Source organism: Engystomops pustulosus, chromosome 3 (genome assembly GCF_040894005.1).
Source record: "Engystomops pustulosus chromosome 3, aEngPut4.maternal, whole genome shotgun sequence".
In the NCBI taxonomy this organism is placed as follows: domain Eukaryota; kingdom Metazoa; phylum Chordata; class Amphibia; order Anura; family Leptodactylidae; genus Engystomops; species Engystomops pustulosus.
This window is the reverse complement of record NC_092413.1, coordinates 136,158,551-136,175,704: the sequence shown is the minus strand read 5'-3', so window position 1 is coordinate 136,175,704 and position 17,154 is coordinate 136,158,551. Positions and strand designations below refer to the sequence as shown.

The window sequence follows — 17,154 nt, the reverse complement described above, 5'->3', positions numbered from 1 at the left end:
CACCTTTAAAGGGCACCTATCACCAACCAAATCACTATTAAACCACAAAAAGTAACCTTATATGGCCAGTTGCCTGTGTCCTGGACATGTCCTTTAAGTAACTTACATCCAAGGCCGCAACAAGACCCCCTTGTAGCCGCAGCAGGCCCTGCCTCCTGGTTTCTTGTCGACTCCCTGGTCTGCCGTAGTATTGTCTCATTTCCCGTGCGTATTGAGACGAGACGGAGATTACAGGGAGATGAGGACGTGTGGTTATGTAAAGATGTGGCTGTGAGGGCCGGCGCCTGCTTGACTAATGTGCCCGGACCCCACCCTCCTGACTGGAAGCGGACTGTGGATAAAAGTTAATTTTTCTGGCAGCAGGCAGCGTCAAGTACACAGGTAACCAGCCAAATAAGGTATTTTTTGTGGTTTAATAGAGATTTGCCTGGTGATAGGTTCCCTTTCGCATTGCGTGTAAAGTAATTGATGTGACTTTACTACTAAATGAGCTCTTCTGTATATTGATAATAAACCTGTTTCTCTAATAGCTATTTTCTTATTGGTATTGACTGAATGACACATGAAGCTTCTTTTCCTTTCTACTATTATTTTAACAGATGGTCCCAGCAGTCACTCTCCTCCCCTAAGCACCTGCACAGTGGGCAGAATCTAAAGACCTGGTCACTGTGGCTTCAAAAATATCACACTTGACTGCCTTCTTCCGACAAGACAAGTGAACATGTATCCTTACTTAGTGCTAGCTAGCTATGATCAGATATCAATGTAATCCAACACACAACCTGGAATGAAGATATTTTTTATAAACTAGAAATATACTTTTCTACATTTTAACCATACCGATTTATGAATACAAGATCCAGTCTTTTATTTGTATAAATGGATTAAAGGGAATTCATATGGGAGTGATATCTGCTACTTGTCATTTGCTCATGTCATTGAGCTCAGTGACTCATTTAAATGCTTAATATGGACTCTTTTCAGTCTCACCTTATCATACTTTACTGTGCATACTGTATATTATATATTTCTGGTGACCAGCATATATTGCATGACCTGTGTGCTGATCAGATTTCATTGATCAAATAGAGTGCCGGGGGCTGAAGTCCTTGAATCACACAGTTTGGCGCTGCTTTTTGGCCAGCAGACAGGGACTCCGACCAGTCCGTTTACCATGGCCCAGTTGTGTGCAGCCAGCCAATGTATAACGAGGTTTAACAAGTTGGACTTATTTTGGTCTCAACCCAATTCAGAATGTTAAAAATCTTCAAGCAAGGCTATGATCTAGTACATACTCCAACATCATCCTGTATTTCTGAACTTCTGTTTATTCACACGGTCTACAAAGTCATATCGATACAACAAAGGCTACACTAGTGAACAACATTGAGTTCGCACAAAAGCCTTTTATTGTACCCCCAGAGTATCCATAAAATCATACATATCAGATACATCAACCAATTCTAAAAAGAATATATCATCAGAACCTAATTTTATGGTCGCTCTTCCTTTACAGAATGCTTTTTAACGTTCTCATTAGATCCAGGGGGTCAGAATAGATTTATGCTTCCCTCTAGAGGCAGGTTTACGACACTGAAATTTACAGGAAACAAAGTATTAATGGGTACAGATTCAAGTCACCTTGCACATTGCATTTGAACTATACTTTAAACATACTGTATACTCTGAAAGAAGCTCCCAGTTTGTTTTTTTGAACAACTTAAAGGGCAAAGGCTGGAATGAAATGTGTTGGTGTCCGTTGTTTCCATTGAACAAGTAATGTTTAAAAAAAAAGCTACATGTTAATATCATCTGATTCACAAATACAATCCTAAAACATAGCAGACAATGTATGAATATTATTATATAAATTGATAGGATAGGTGAGATGCTGAACGCTGATGATTGGTACTCTAATGCACCAATTAGGAAAGGTCTGGGGTCCACTTAGCACAGGGGCCCATAGGTGGATTGTAGGTCAGTACAATCCTTCTGTTGTACCATAATGTGTAATTCACACCATGGTGGCAGCTTACACCAGAAGATACTATCAGGTTATATAATGACTTTTATGATCTTCCATATTATATAATTTTCTATACTGCATAACGGGATGGTAACAATAATTAATTGTGCTATGCTACTGTGCAGTTTATTGTGCTAAACACTGCATGTGCTACTCTGCACCATTATTTGATCATTTATGCATCCGTTGTATACTCAATGACATCATTACTATTGGGCTATAAAATCGAACTATTTTTTGCATATTATAAACAAACAACACAAAATAGTAAAAGGTGAAATACCAATAAAATATTGATGGGATACTGATGTATTGTGTATTATAATACTTCAGGCCTGTTACAATACGCTCATCTACAGGAGGCATAGCAGATAAACATAATGCAAATGTCAGGGTATATATACAGTATTTGCCTACCACTCTGAGCTCAGGGTGAATTTGGCCTCCATGGTAATTTCACAGTCACACTGTACATTGTGTGCACTCTATAGGAGTTCAATGACCAGCGATAGGCATGTCTTAGAAAAATGTTTGTTTTAGCCTCAATCATTAGCTGCTTCTCCTTGCTGATTTCTTCAAAGGTCTCATGAGTATTTCCTAGGCACTGACAAATGTCTGCATTGTAATAGCATCCCAGCTGCCGCAGGGCTTAACCATTTCATTGCCAAGATGTTGCTTAATCAGACAACCAAACAGCAATATTTGACTTAATAATCTATCAAAACACCCAGTAAAATAATGTATATATTATATCCACAAAGGTTTGTAGAAGCTGATACTTTTACGTTCATATGGTGTCCAGATGATTGCAACACAGATCCATACAACAGCTTTTGATCCCTAGGAACATTTGCACTGAATTAGCCACTGGTGGGGCAGTAGATGGTTTTTCTATCCTTGGGGAGTTATTATCAGTAGAAAGACATCAATCCGTTTTTCTTCACAATAACCGGGGGTTGTTAGAACCCAATTCTTATCATTTGCAATAGATCACAAACCATTCCTTGTAATATATTTTCTATAATAATAATTATGTGACCTGTACAGTTGTATTCTGCTTCTCTCTCCTGTACAGCAGAGGCAGAATCACCATTACAAGACATTTGATCCAATCGATACACACAGGCACATGACTTCATCCATATGTATTGATTGTGTGACAAAATAAAGGATGCATCGTGCTAAACCATCATCTAGATAAGCAGACAATATAGCGTACAGAAAACACTGCATCCCTGGGTCAGAATATATCTCTAGCTATCTGCTAAATAAGTCTTAATAAAGATTGCACATTGTAACTTTTCATTCTCTGCACATTGATTATTTTCCATTATATTGTATTATTATTGGCAGGTTATATTCGGTACACTTTCCAAGTCTCCGAAATAGTCCACCTACTACTAACTGTATAGGAGCCTCCCTAATTTCCAGAAGATTTGTCAAACCTCTCAATTGGGCATGCCTTGAATGATAATCTGCCCAACCTGTCAGATTCCCATTGAGCTGCTCTTGTATGTGGCAAACCCATTTGGTCAGGCAGCATAATGCTTGTAGTAGCATAGTAGCATAATACTAGTAGCATAGCTCATAACAGTGTTTCTGAGGCTGAAACAACCTCTGTCAAGATGCTGTTAGGAGGAGAGCATACAAAATGTAGATTTTATACCAGTGTGTCCTTTTCTGTGTCTGGCAGCAGATATGGTTCCTGCATAAGGCCATAAGAAGTAGAGGGCACAAGATTCTGCCACTGCCAAATCACGGCTTGGTTCAATCTGTAACCCGCTTATTGCACTGAAGAAGAAGCTTGTCCCACTGGGCAGGGCTGCTCTAATTCACTAAACTGAACACCAACACAGCACTCTTCAGAGCTTAATATTGTTTAGGGCTATCCATTAGCTTTTTACAATTTGTCACACCCTCTTTGGGTCCAGTTGAACCACTCACTTATCTCATATTAATGGGCACACCTAGTGATAGACTATATAGTCTGCAGATTAAATCACCCAAACTAAATAACATAAACAAAACACATTGCAAACACAAAAAAACTAAGAACTTTATACTATTCAAAAAATATAATGTATATGGGATAAAACATCCCATGGCAAGGGGTATATCCATAATAAATTATGAAGACCATCAACTTACAATGAAACACTCACCAGAAAGAGAAACTTTAAAGGAAATCTGCCACTTGGTAGGCATTATTTCAAACCAAACATAACTTTAGACTGATGTGGGTATGTTAAAAAAGTAACTTATCTTCTTTAGTCTTGTAAATGTGCCTAAATGCCACAAAATTTGTTTGAAATTTATGTTAAAAAGGCCCTGGTGCTCCTACCTGCTCTGAGTTTTGTCTCCTATTATCCTACTTATGAACGCCTCTATCGTGCATAAACGAACCTGTCCTGCACTACCATTCCCATTTCTGTAATGCATACGTACTTGATGTGGATAGCACGCAGCTGTCTGCTTTGCAGCGCACGTCAGCACAATAGAGGTGTGCATAATCAGCCTGTTCTGTCTCTCTTTTAAAATGTACATTTTCAAAATGTACATATAAGTACATATATGCAGATGTATTTTTAAGGCTGGTATTCAGTAACCTTGAGTTTCAAGGTCCATTTTCTTTATATTCTATAGCATTTTTTTAATTAAAAAAGGGAGACAAAAAAGGTCTGCTTTAAGGGCACAAACAATGTGTATTAGACACTGGTTTTCCGTGCAGAAAATCCACGGTTTAATACAGTAACAGTGTACTGTATTCAAATTTCATACAAACACAGCAGGAAAAATCAGCAGCGGTAATAGATTTCTGCCACATGTTAATACATCTGAAATCATCACATTCCGGTTGTTTCTAAAACTTGGGATATGGCTATGGAATTACTACTGTGCAAATTCTGCAGCCATTCCATACCATTACACTCATGTATTGTACCCTTTTGCCCATGACCCATAGCTTCATGTACAGAATTTATTGTTTAATTTCCCGCCTTCACAATACCCCTTAATCTGCAAACTCCTCTACAATATAACACACTGTGACAAAGCCAGCAAGCATTTATTTTAAGTAATAATTATGTAGCATAGAACCATGCTAGAAAAACATTATATATGAATCTCAAGGTCTTACAAGATAATGAAAAATGTATCACTTTCAGTTCAAATGATAAAGAGCAACAATAATAGCAAAGCAGAACAGATAAGACCGATAGATTGCCTTGAGAATATACAGGTCATGAACGCAGAAACAAGATTTGGAACATTGTTTATATTTGCTGCGCATTTCAGATTAACCTTGATAGGATACAATATAGTGAATCATGAGATCATTATACCTAAAGCGAATCTGTCATCAGAAACCTGTTGACAGGTTCCAATAGCCTATGCTATGCTGATTTTAAAAATGCCTTTGTTAGCATTCTAAATCATTTCAGTATTTTATAGAAGTTTATTGCACATTACATGTCTCCCTGCCAGCATGGTGTGGAGAGTCCAGTTGTGGTGGTAGAGGGCAGGTGCAAGAGATTGAGACCCAGACACACAGGCTGCTCAGCTGCACAATTCTCCCCCTCCCCCCCCCCCCCCAGGACTCACCACATGCTGCTGGATGGGAGCCAGGTAATGTGAAATAAAGTTTTATAAAGTACTGAAACAATTCAGAATGCTGACAAAGACATATTTTTAATCAGCATAGCGTAGGCTATTGGAATCTGTCACCAATCTGACAGGTTAACTTAAGATGCAATATAATTAAATGCATCTATTAACATGGCTATTCTTAAAGGAAACCTACCACCACAAATCTACCTATAAAGGTAGATCGGGTGGTAGGTGGATCAATAGGACATGAGGATAGCACTTTTAAGGGCTAATCCTCACGTCCCTGCACTTTTTTGGAAACTTTTATTAAAGTTATATGTACATTTTCTTATGTGGCTACTGGGGCGTGGAGTAGCTGCATCTAAGGCTACTCCACGCCCCGGTAGCCTCTTTTCTCCTCACACTCACAATCAGCTGCACGCCCTCGTCCAACGATCCTGCCGTCTGCGCATGCGCAGAACAGCAGGCCCGCACCTGCGCGGTCACTGCTCTGAAGCCGGAGCTGCACAGGCACAGGCCTGCTGTTCTGCGCATGCGCAGACGGCAGGATCGTCGGACGAGGGCGTGCAGCTGATTGTGAGTGTGAGGAGAAAAGAGGCTACCGGGGCGTGGAGTAGCCTTAGATGCAGCTACTCCACGCCCCAGTAGCTCCTCGTAGCTGCGCGCCGAAGATTGTGAGTAGGAGGAGAAAAGAGGCTACCGGGGTGTGGAGTAGCCGCCCCATGTAACCTCAGATGCGGCTACTCCACGCCCCAGTCCTATGGATCCACCTACCACTCGATCTACCTTTATAGGTAGATTTGTGGTGGTAAGTTCCCTTTAATAGCCTGTATGTTTCCCAGTTTAGTTTGTGTTTTATGAACAATTTACAGTCCACAGCATATGTGGAGCAAAAGCAACCATGTGTCAATCATTTCATCTCTGAGTAGCAGAAACAGAGACTGAATGAGAAGCCAGAGCCACACCGCCGAACAAGCACCAGAAGGTCATTCCCACATGAGATTTTTTTCTCAGTATGCTATCCATGATTTTCAAGGACAGCATACTGACCCTTTTAAAGGGTTATTCCCACGAAGACAAGATTCTTAAATATATTCAAGATAACAAAATAACTAGAGATGAGCGAGCACTAAAATGCTCGGGTGCTCGTTATTCGGTACAAACTTTTCCCGATGCTCGAGTGCTCGTGCCGAATAACGAGCCCCATTAAAGTCAATAGGAGACCCGAGCATGTTTTCACTAACACAACACATTAAAAGAACAGTAAATAATAACACATTCCACATGTTTCCAGATGTTTTAATTGTAAGAATACATTTAAAAAACACTATTCTTCACTTTACAGGTGTTCGCCCGTTTCTCCCACTAAGTTCGTAGATGTGCGCCGAACATCTGGAATGTGAAGAATAGTGTTCTTTCAATGTGTTCTGCAATTAAATGGTCCTGTGTTCACTGTTTTCACTGTTTTTATTCTATTCACTTTGCAGATGTTCGCGCATGTCTCCCGCTAAGTTCGGAGATACGCGCTAGCATCAGCAATGTGAAGAATAGAATAAAAACAGTGAAAACATGAGCATTTAAGTGCAGAACACATTCAAATAACACTATTTTTTACACTGCTGATGTTCGGCGCACATCTCCGAACTTAGCGAGAGACACACGCGAACACCTGTAAAGTGAAGAATAGTGTTTTTTTAATGTATTCTTACAATTAAAACATCTGTAAACATGTGTAATGTGTTGAAGCACAGTGTAAACACTGTTCTTCATTGTCTTTTATTAATTTAATGCTCGAACTCGATCCGGCGAGATACTCGTCCGAGTAACAAGCCGGTCCGAGTATGCTAATACTCGACCGAGCAGTATACTCGGACGAGTATACTCGCTCATCTCTAAAAATAACACATTCTCTAATTCACTGTTATTAACAAAAATACAGCATTTCACAGAAATCTAAGCAAATCGAAACATTGTGAGCGCACAGGGATGATAATTTGTCTGGTTAGGCTACATTCACACGATGTATGCCCGTAGGCATATACAACGCATGGCGCCGTATTACGTAGAAAGATAGGACATGTCCTATCTTTCTACGGGCTACGGAGCGATACGGTGCCGCAGGTGTGCTGCACCGTACCACTCCTGTACAGGGCTGTGAGCCCATAGAAGTGTACAGGGACTTATATGTGTCTCCTATATGTTTGTGTGAAAGTAGCCTCAGAGAGTCCCCGTCCAATTTTACTATGAATTTTACAACAACCATCATTGAGTGAAAGGGGCTAAAACAGCAATAAAACTGAGTAAAATTGTAAAGTAAATTGGTTAAAAATTACTATCACTAGTAATTATCACTAGGGGATTCAAATTTGAGAAGTTTCTTTCATGGCAAAACCCCTATAAGTCATCCCATTTTGTGTTCCTTTTTTTACATTGTTCCGAATGTACACAATTGTCATCAGGTTTTTTTTTTTGGCAGATCCACAGACTTATATTGTTGTCCGGGATCCATAAATGTGGAAAAAATAGGACAGGCTCTTAATGGATCCTTTGAAAAAAAATGGAAATGTGAAAAAGAACACATAATAAAATAAAGGGTCCGTAAGCTATAACGTATGGCATACTGAGAATAAGAAGGATGTGTGAATAATCTCTAAAATATATATATATACAGTCGGTCCCCTACTTAAGAACACTCGACTTACATACGACCCCTAGTTACAAACGGACCTCTGGATATTAGTAATTTACTGTACTTTAGTCCTAGGCTACAATGATCAGCTGTAACAGTTATCAAATGTCTCTGTAATGAAGCTTTAGTGTTAATATTGATTCTTATGACAACCCAAAATTTTTAAAATCCAATTGTCACAAAGACCAAAAAAGTTCTGGCTGGGATTACAATGATAAAATATACAGTTCCGACTTACATACAAATTCAACTTAAGAACAAACCTACAGTCCCTATCTTGTATGTAACCCGGGGACTGCCTGTATATGTATACGTGTATACGTATACTGTATATATATATACACTCACCGGCCACTTTATTAGGTACACCTGTCCAACTGCTCGTTAACACTTAATTTCTAATCAGCCAATCACATGGCGGCAACTCAGTGCATTTAGGCATGTAGACATGGTCAAGACAATCTCCTGCAGTTCAAACCGAGCATCAGTATGGGGAAGAAAGGTTATTTGAGTGCCTTTGAACGTGCCATGGTTGTTGGTGCCAGAAGGGCTGGTCTGAGTATTTCAGAAACTGCTGATCTACTGGGATTTTCACGCACAACCATCTCTAGGGTTTACAGAGAATGGTCCGAAAAAGAAAAAACATCCAGTGAGCGGCAGTTCTGTGGGCAGAAAATGCCTTGTTGATGCCAGAGGTCAGAGGAGAATAGGCAGACTGGTTCGAGCTGATAGAAAAGCAACAGTGACTCACTCGCCACCCGTTACAACCAAGGTAGGCAGAAGAGCATCTCTGAACGCACAGTACGTCGAACTTTGAGGTAGATGGGCTACGGCAGCAGAAAAGCACACCAGGTGCCACTCCTTTCAGCTAAGAACAGGAAACTGAGGCTACAATTTGCACAAGCTCATCGAAATTGGACAGTAGAAGATTGGAAAAACGTTGCCTGGTCTGATGAGTCTCGATTTCTGCTGCGACATTCGGATGGTAGGGTCAGAATTTGGCGTCAACAACATTAAAGCATGGATCCATCCTGCCTTATATCAACGGTTCAGGCTGGTGGTGGTGGTGTCATGGTGTGGGGAATATTTTCTTGGCACTCTTTGGGCCCCTTGGTACCAATTGAGCATCGTTGCAATGCCACAGCCTGCCTGAGTATTGTTGCTGACCATGTCCATCCCTTTATGACCACAATGTACCCATCATCTGATGGCTACTTTCAGCAGGATAATGCGCCATGTCATAAAGCTGGAATCATCTCAGACTGGTTGAACTGCTTGAACATGACAATGAGTTCACTGGACTCAAATGGCCTCCACAGTCACCAGATCTCAATCCAATAGAGCATCTTTGGGATGTGGTGGAACGGGAGATTCGCATCATGGATGTGCAGCCGACAAATCTGCGGCAACTGTGTGATGCCATCATGTCAATATGGACCAAAATCTCTGAGGAATGCTTCCAGCACCTTGTTGAATCTATGCCACGAAGAATTGAGGCAGTTCTGAAGGCAAAAGGGGGTCCAACCCGTTACTAGCATGGTGTACCTAATAAAGTGGCCGGTGAGTGTATATATATATTTATATATATACATATATATATATATATATATATATATATACACACGTAAACACTTGAGAATAAGTCGACCCGAGTATAAGCCGAGACCCCTAAATTTTAACACAAAAAAATTCAAAATCTATTGACTCGAGTATAAGCCAAGGGTGGGAAATGCATTGGTCACAGCCCCAGTATACAGCCGGCCAGCCCCATGTAGTATATAGCTTGCCAACCCCTGAAGTATATAGCCTGCCAGCCCCTCTAGTATATAGCCTGCCAGTCCCTGTAGTATATATCCTGCCAGCCCCTCTGGTATATAGCCTGCCAGCCCCTCTGGTATATAGGCTGCCAGTCCCTGTAGTATATAGCCATCCAGCCTCTGTAGTATATAGCCATCCAGCCCCAGTAGTATATAGCCAGCCAGCCCTTGTAGTATATAGCCTGCCAGCCCCCTGTAGTATATAGCCTGCCAGCCCCTCTAATATATAACGTGCCAGCCCCCTCTAGTATATAGCCTGCCTGCCCCAGTAGTATATAGCCTGCCAGCCCCTGCCCCCAATATAATGCCTATAGGAAAAAAAAGTGTACTCACCTCTGGACGCCCCCACCCCTGGCAAGTCCTCTTCTATCCATTGTGGCTCCGGCATCGGCTCCCTGTCCCTGCGCAGTCCTTCACAGGAAGGATTGTAAATCAAACACAATGATATACTAGTGTGTGCCACCTTTGACATGATCCACCCCTTTTTAGACTTCCTATGACCTTGTTTTTAAAGGTTTAAAAATTATACAAATGAGCCTGAGGAGCCCAGAGCCACTCAGTCTCATTTACATAATTTTAAAAGCCCTTGCAAAAACAAAGGAATAAGAAGCTTAAAGGGAACCTGTCACCGCTGTTTAAATTAGAAAAAATTAGATTGCGGGCAGGTTCCCATAGAGCCCTTATAGCATAAGGGCAACCTTTCTTCAGCTAATAAAATCACTGCGCAGAAAAGGAAAAAATTTACATTTATTCTCTGCCTGGTAACCAGGCAGAGAGTCTAGCGAGTCGAGGAGGGCGGATACATATGTGTAATTCTGGCGGCTGGCGGCTGAATTATAACACAAATGCCTACAGCTGCCATGCACGGATGCAGAAAGCTAAGCTAAGCAGTAAAGCCGTGCATGCACCGTAGGCATATGTGTTATAATTCAGCCGACAGCCGGATCACGTAGGGAAAGCAAGCCGCCAGAATCGCACGTATGTATCCGCCCACCTCGACTTGCTAGCCTGGTTACCAGGCAAAGAATAAATGTTAATATTTTCCCTTTTCTGCGCAGCAATTTTTAGCTGAAGAAAGGTTGCTTTTATGCTATAAGGGCTCTATGGGAACCTGCCTGCAACAGCGGTGACGGGTTCCCTTTAAAGAAGGGCAGATTGTTCCAGAGGGGGCACACACCAGTATGTCAGTGTGCTTGGTTTACAATCCTTCATCCTAGATGTCCTTTAAAAATACATTTTTGAATTTATAGAGCTTCTGCATTGGAGGTTCTTGTTTAGATTCCATTTCAAATGCTTGATAACTAATACAGCATGCCATGTTTTTCTCTATGTCAAGTTTTCAGGTTGCATGACAGTGACCCAAAAATTCGCATAGTGGACTGGACATAACATGTGAAAAATCAAAAGAGATATAAAACTTCATAATTAATAAATACAGAAATTGTTCTTTCAGGAATCAGAGCCTTTTTAGGGCTGAATCGGTTGCTTATTACTCTATACTTTATGTAGTATGCACTCACAAGTAAACCCTGTGAGAGCAGGGTTTAATAAACTTCAGGCTGTAGGATAAATATTTGCAAACAGAATTTCAGATATGCAAAACAGCTATGGAATGCTCCACAACAAATATATATATATCATATAAACTGTGTTTGATTTTATTTCCAGAATGTTAAGCAGTATGCAGTGCAATACTTGCACTTACTGATTAATAAATAATCGAAATAAAAAATGATCTCATGAATGTGTACTTCTACTGCTTTCCCACCCTGTATGTAGGTGTGCTAGGGGCAGCATCTGGGGCACAGCTGCTAAGCCTGGACTGGACCCATGGAGGTGGACCATGCTGTGATTCAGGGGCTTCCTGTGAGCACAATAACACTGCCTACAGAAAAGAATGGGACAGGGAAAAGAGCTTAGTCACCACAATACATGACAGCCAGCCCTGCCATTAACCCGGCAGCTGCCAGCCCAGGGTGACACTGCTTTCTAACCCACACTGATACATGTGTAGTAATAAGTTGCCAGTCTCCAGGCAGCCATGTAGCCATTTACACAAGTAGTGATGCACTACAGATGCCAGCAGATGCCCAGTCATCGTCACTCACCGGCTATCCTCAGCACCGCCCTCTCTGCCGGGTCCAGCACTGCCGCCCCCGAGCTCTTCCTCTTGCACCTCTCATGCCGGGGCAGGTTCCAGGGCAGGGTATCTCCCGGGGCAGGAGAGGCAGATCCTGACTTGTGGCTGTAATCCTCATCATCGGAGAAGTCAGCGGAGGATGACATGGAGCAGCGATAGGAAGCGGTGCCCGAGCTCTGTGGAGAAGATACATAATACATATGATACAGATGATGTGCCCGGGCTGGCAGGTGCCCACAGCATCGCCACTCACCATGGTGTGACATTCAAGAGGTCGCTGCCTCCCAAGAAAACATTTGCTCTGGTGAGAGGATGGGCAACAGGAAATGATCCCAACAATCAGCTACTGCAACCAAGCCTACTGCGCTGACAGCATAGCACCTGGCGCCCCCTAGTGCACAGCCTCGGCTCTGCAGCCTAGTTCTCATCAACGCCAAGTAGTGAAGCACAGGGGGGCTGCTTCCTTTGTTTTGATTCCTCAAAGCTTCAGTCCCACTTAGAGATGCACTAATATCCTGTATGTATGCTCCAGACAATGGGCGAGCAGTGGGACTGAATGAGCAGGAACTGCCTAAGCTGAACAGCCTTCTCGAGTTATATACCACAGCAGTCCCCTGACTGTCAAGATTGCTCCAGTAAACACATGTTTCATCTCAGTTTATAGCCTCTGCACTGGCATCTATCCTCATTAAAACAAGCACATCTGCCTTTGGTCAAGAGGACTGCCAGTGCAATAGGACAACACTGCTGCCATTTCTGGGCAGCCTGGCACAGGACAAAGAGAGATTTGATTCTACACAGGAGCTGTCACTTTTTTTATCTGATTATTCTGACACCTGTTTAGCTAAATTCAGGTTTAAGATGACACAGAATGGAAATCAGTTATAGTATAAATATTGTAAAACTATAATCTTGCCTTATCCAGTATCTTTATAGCCAATTATAAAGTTGGTATTTTGTCTGTTATAGGCCAACAACTGTTATGTCACATTGATAAAGAGGAAAAGTAAAGGAGTGGTCCTCAAGGTATCCCGAGGAGCAGAACTGCAAGGTGTGGGGGTTATTTGCATGTATTGGTATGCATATGCAAAATACAGTAGGAGCCATTATTGTACAAGTATTCACAGTAGGCATTTCCCATAAATTCCCATAAAATAATTATGGTATGTGTAATCATTTACAAAAAGTCGTATAGAATAGACATCATAAGTTAGGTTTAGAACTGATAGTGATACATCGCAGTGTGAGTCATACACACTGCAAAATGCATCAAGACATTACCATAATTCACACATCATTCGAACAGGAACATGAGAATAGTGCAATAAGACATTAGAACTACAAGAAAACCTTATTATATATTTTGTAGGGTCTACCAATAATATTTTGACCATCTATATTGTGTAAAGGAGATTACAAAGCTAAATAAGTGATCTTTGTGGCTCATATAGGCCAATTAATTTTGTATCTTTTTGTTATCAGATATGAAGCCATAGTACACATTATTTGCATTGTATAAGGCTACATTCACACGCTGCCGAGAGGAGCAGGGGATGAGCGCTGCTCACCCCCGCCCCTCTCCATAGGAAGATACAGCGCACGGCGCCGTATCACGGGAAAAGATAGGAAATGTCCTATCTTTTCCCGTGCTACGGAGCGGTACGGTGCCACACGTGTGCTGCACCGTACCGCTCCCGTACAGGGCCGTGAGCCCATAGGAGTGTATGGGGGACGTATATCGGCCATATATATGTCGGCCGTATATACGTCCCCCATACATGTGTGTGAATGTAGCCTAACTCAGTATTTCCCAGTTGTCAACTGTTGTTATACTTCCTGTCTAAACGTGGAGGAGAAAGCTAGCTACTTTCTCACTGATGTCACCACTGAACTTTAGTGAATACTCCTAATGGGCTATAATTAAAGGAATCTGACACACGATTTTACACTGGAGGTTAATTTGGTCTACTTCTGTGACACATGGGGGTGCAGGCTGTGTGAGGGAACAAGACCTGGGGTGCTGGTCCTGAGTATTAGGATGGGAAAATTGTGATGCTGGCTGTGTGGGAAGGAGGCAGCCGGGGGTGCTTGCTGCTTGAGAAAGATTGTGATACTGGAATACAGATTATGTGAATAAGAGGTAGGGGCTTTCTGCACCCAGCTCCTGCCATCCAAATAGAGCATCCCTACATCCCTACAACATCCCTAGCTGTTGGTGTGCATACAGGGTATCCCTGCACTCAGCATCTATTGTCCATATAGTGTAGTCCTGCACTAATCTCCTGCTTTCCATGTATAGATAGAGTATTCCCGTATCTAACTCCTGCCATCTATATATAAAGTATAGCTGCACGCAGCTCCTGCCGTCCATATAGAGGATTCCTGCACTAAGTTCCTGGCATCCATATAGAGCAGTGGTGGCGAACCTATGGCACTGGTGCCAGAGGCGGCACTCGGAGCCCTCTTTGTGGGCACCCATGCCATCACCCCAGCATGAAGTTCATCAGACAGGACTCAAAGAATCTTTCTACAGAATCTTCCTACAATGATAGGCTAATTTGCCCTCCTCCTTTCAATTGCGTTGGTGTCTTTAGGAGGCTGAACGATTGAAAGTTGTCAAAGAACAAGAGCAATTTACTGCTTAAATTGCTGTGCTGGCACTTTGCAATAAATAAGTGGCTTTTGGTTGAAGTTTGGGCACTCAGGCTCTAAAAGGTTCGCCATCACTGATATAGAGGGTCCCCGCCCAAGCTCCTACTGTCTTTATGCTGTCCATATAGTGGATCTGTGTACTCAACTGTTGCTGTCCATACAGAGGATCCCTGCCTCTGGTTCCAGTTGTCTTGAAAGAGAATATCTGTACTAAGCTCCTCTCCTCCATCTAGAGCAGTGATGGCGGACCTTTTAGAGCCCGAGTGCCCAAACTACAACCAGAATCCACTTATTTACAATGAAGTGCCAACATGGCATTTCAAGCAGTAACTTAATGCTACCTGTTCTTAAGCATCATTAAATTGTATTCCCGCCCCGAGGCCACCAATACCGTTGAAATAAGGTGGACAAACACAGACCATCATTGTAGCTTCTCTTCAGGAAGAATGGTGGGTCCAGCAGGAAGACCTCCAAAGAATATGCATTTCTGTCAACACCTTCTCACTTTTCTTGCAGTTCCAAACAGCCAATTAAATGTCTCTTTTAGGCTACATTCACACAAACGTATGAGGGACATATATACGCCCCCCATACACTTCTATGGGCTCACGGCCCTGTAAGGGAGCGGTACGGTGCAGCACACGTGCAGCACTGTACCGCTCCGTAGCCCGTAGAAAGATAGGACATGTCCTATCTTTTCATGTAATACGGCGCCATGCGCTTTATATGCCTATGGAGAGGGGCGGGGTTGAGCTGCGCTCATCCCTTGCTCCTCTCTGCAGCACCGATGTATGCCCGCCATACATCGACGGTCATACATCGTGTGAATGTTGCCTAAAATAGCGCTGATAGCAGCATCTTTTAAGTTGCTTGGGACTACAGGAAGATTTGGTGGATTTGGTCCTGTTTGGTGAAATTGGGGCAATGGCCTGAGTGCCCACAGAGATTGCCTTGAGTGCCACCTCTGGCACCCATGCCATAGGTTCGCCACCACTGATCTAGAAGGTCCCTGAACTGAGCTCCTGCTGTCCATATAGCATATTAGTTAGATAAACTGTAGTTTAGTGTAGATAGTACTCTAGGCTTAGCTGAAGATAGATTAGGGTTTAAAATGTGAGAACCTACCATCAGATTTACCTTAATAGGTTGATTTCCTTTAACCTCTTTGACATGACGTATCTATATGTCACACGTCAGCTGCGGTTGTTTAGAGAGGGCTCACAGGCTTCATTTTTGCAGGGAGAGTTGTTCTCTTAATGGTCTTTTGGGATTTTTAACACTTTTTATAACATCTTTTGTGAAAGGATTTGATGAAAAATTGTCATTTTTTGGTGTTTTATTTTTTTATCGACATTCACTATGAGGGTAATATGATGCTTCAGATTTATTGTAGAGAAGCAGGATCTGATATGTGGGGACCTTGGGAAGTCCTGGGAACTATTGAAACCCACCAAACATGGCATGGAGGGATCCAATTGAGGGGGGAAACATGCAGACTCTTACACCTTGTTGTCATACTTATCTCTGGTCGTGGATGTTAGAGGAGGGTATCATCTTTAAGCCAGTGCCATAAGCTTTATGTAATAGCACTGTATGTAAGTGTGGGAAAGCTGCTTTCCCACATGCAATACTATTACGTCACATGTCAGCTAATGTGTTAAAGGAGCATTACTCCTAAACTGCTGAGCCAAAAGCAAACACGTTAAAAAAGTGGCTTTTAAAAATACCATCATATTACATCATGAATTTGCTCATATTTTAATATGCCTGTAGTTAAATAATATAATAATAATCTTTATTTATATAGTGCCATCATATTCCATAGTGCTTCACAAATCATTGGACATAAACAAATGAAATAAGACAATAAAAGTGACTTGTACATTTAAAATGGGTATTCCCATAAAGACAAGATTCTTAAATATACTCAGGATAACAAAATAACACATTCTTTAATTCACTGTTATTAACAAAAAGACAGCATTTCACAGATATTATTTCAACCTGTCTCATTTAGTCCGGGTGTTTACAATTTTGGTTGCCCCTGGATCTGACCGTAAATCTTCTAACTATGGATGGAATCTTCTCATGAATAGCTTCTCTTGTCTGCACAGCTGCATTGCTCTCTGCCTCATGCCCCTCCCCCCTGCATTACCAGACCAGTTCATACACAGGCACTCCCTGCCAGGAAGCAGCATGAAAAGATTTACTCTACTAGCTACAG

The 17,154-nt window shown here is 42.0% G+C and overlaps 1 protein-coding gene across 21 annotated transcripts in view; it reads right to left on the bottom strand.

The window, feature by feature from the left end:
* DST (dystonin) overlaps positions 1-17,154 on the bottom strand; it is a 385,421-nt gene that overhangs the window by 326,166 nt on the left and 42,101 nt on the right. For 20 of the 21 annotated variants that reach the window (XM_072142244.1, XM_072142253.1, XM_072142226.1 and 17 more), the window contains exon 4: positions 12,247-12,454. In XM_072142244.1, the coding sequence (XP_071998345.1) occupies positions 12,247-12,454 (208 nt within the window). Of the gene's footprint in view, positions 1-12,246; positions 12,455-12,531; positions 12,679-17,154 lie in introns of those variants that run through there. The other variant, XM_072142237.1, reaches the window with a different exon arrangement.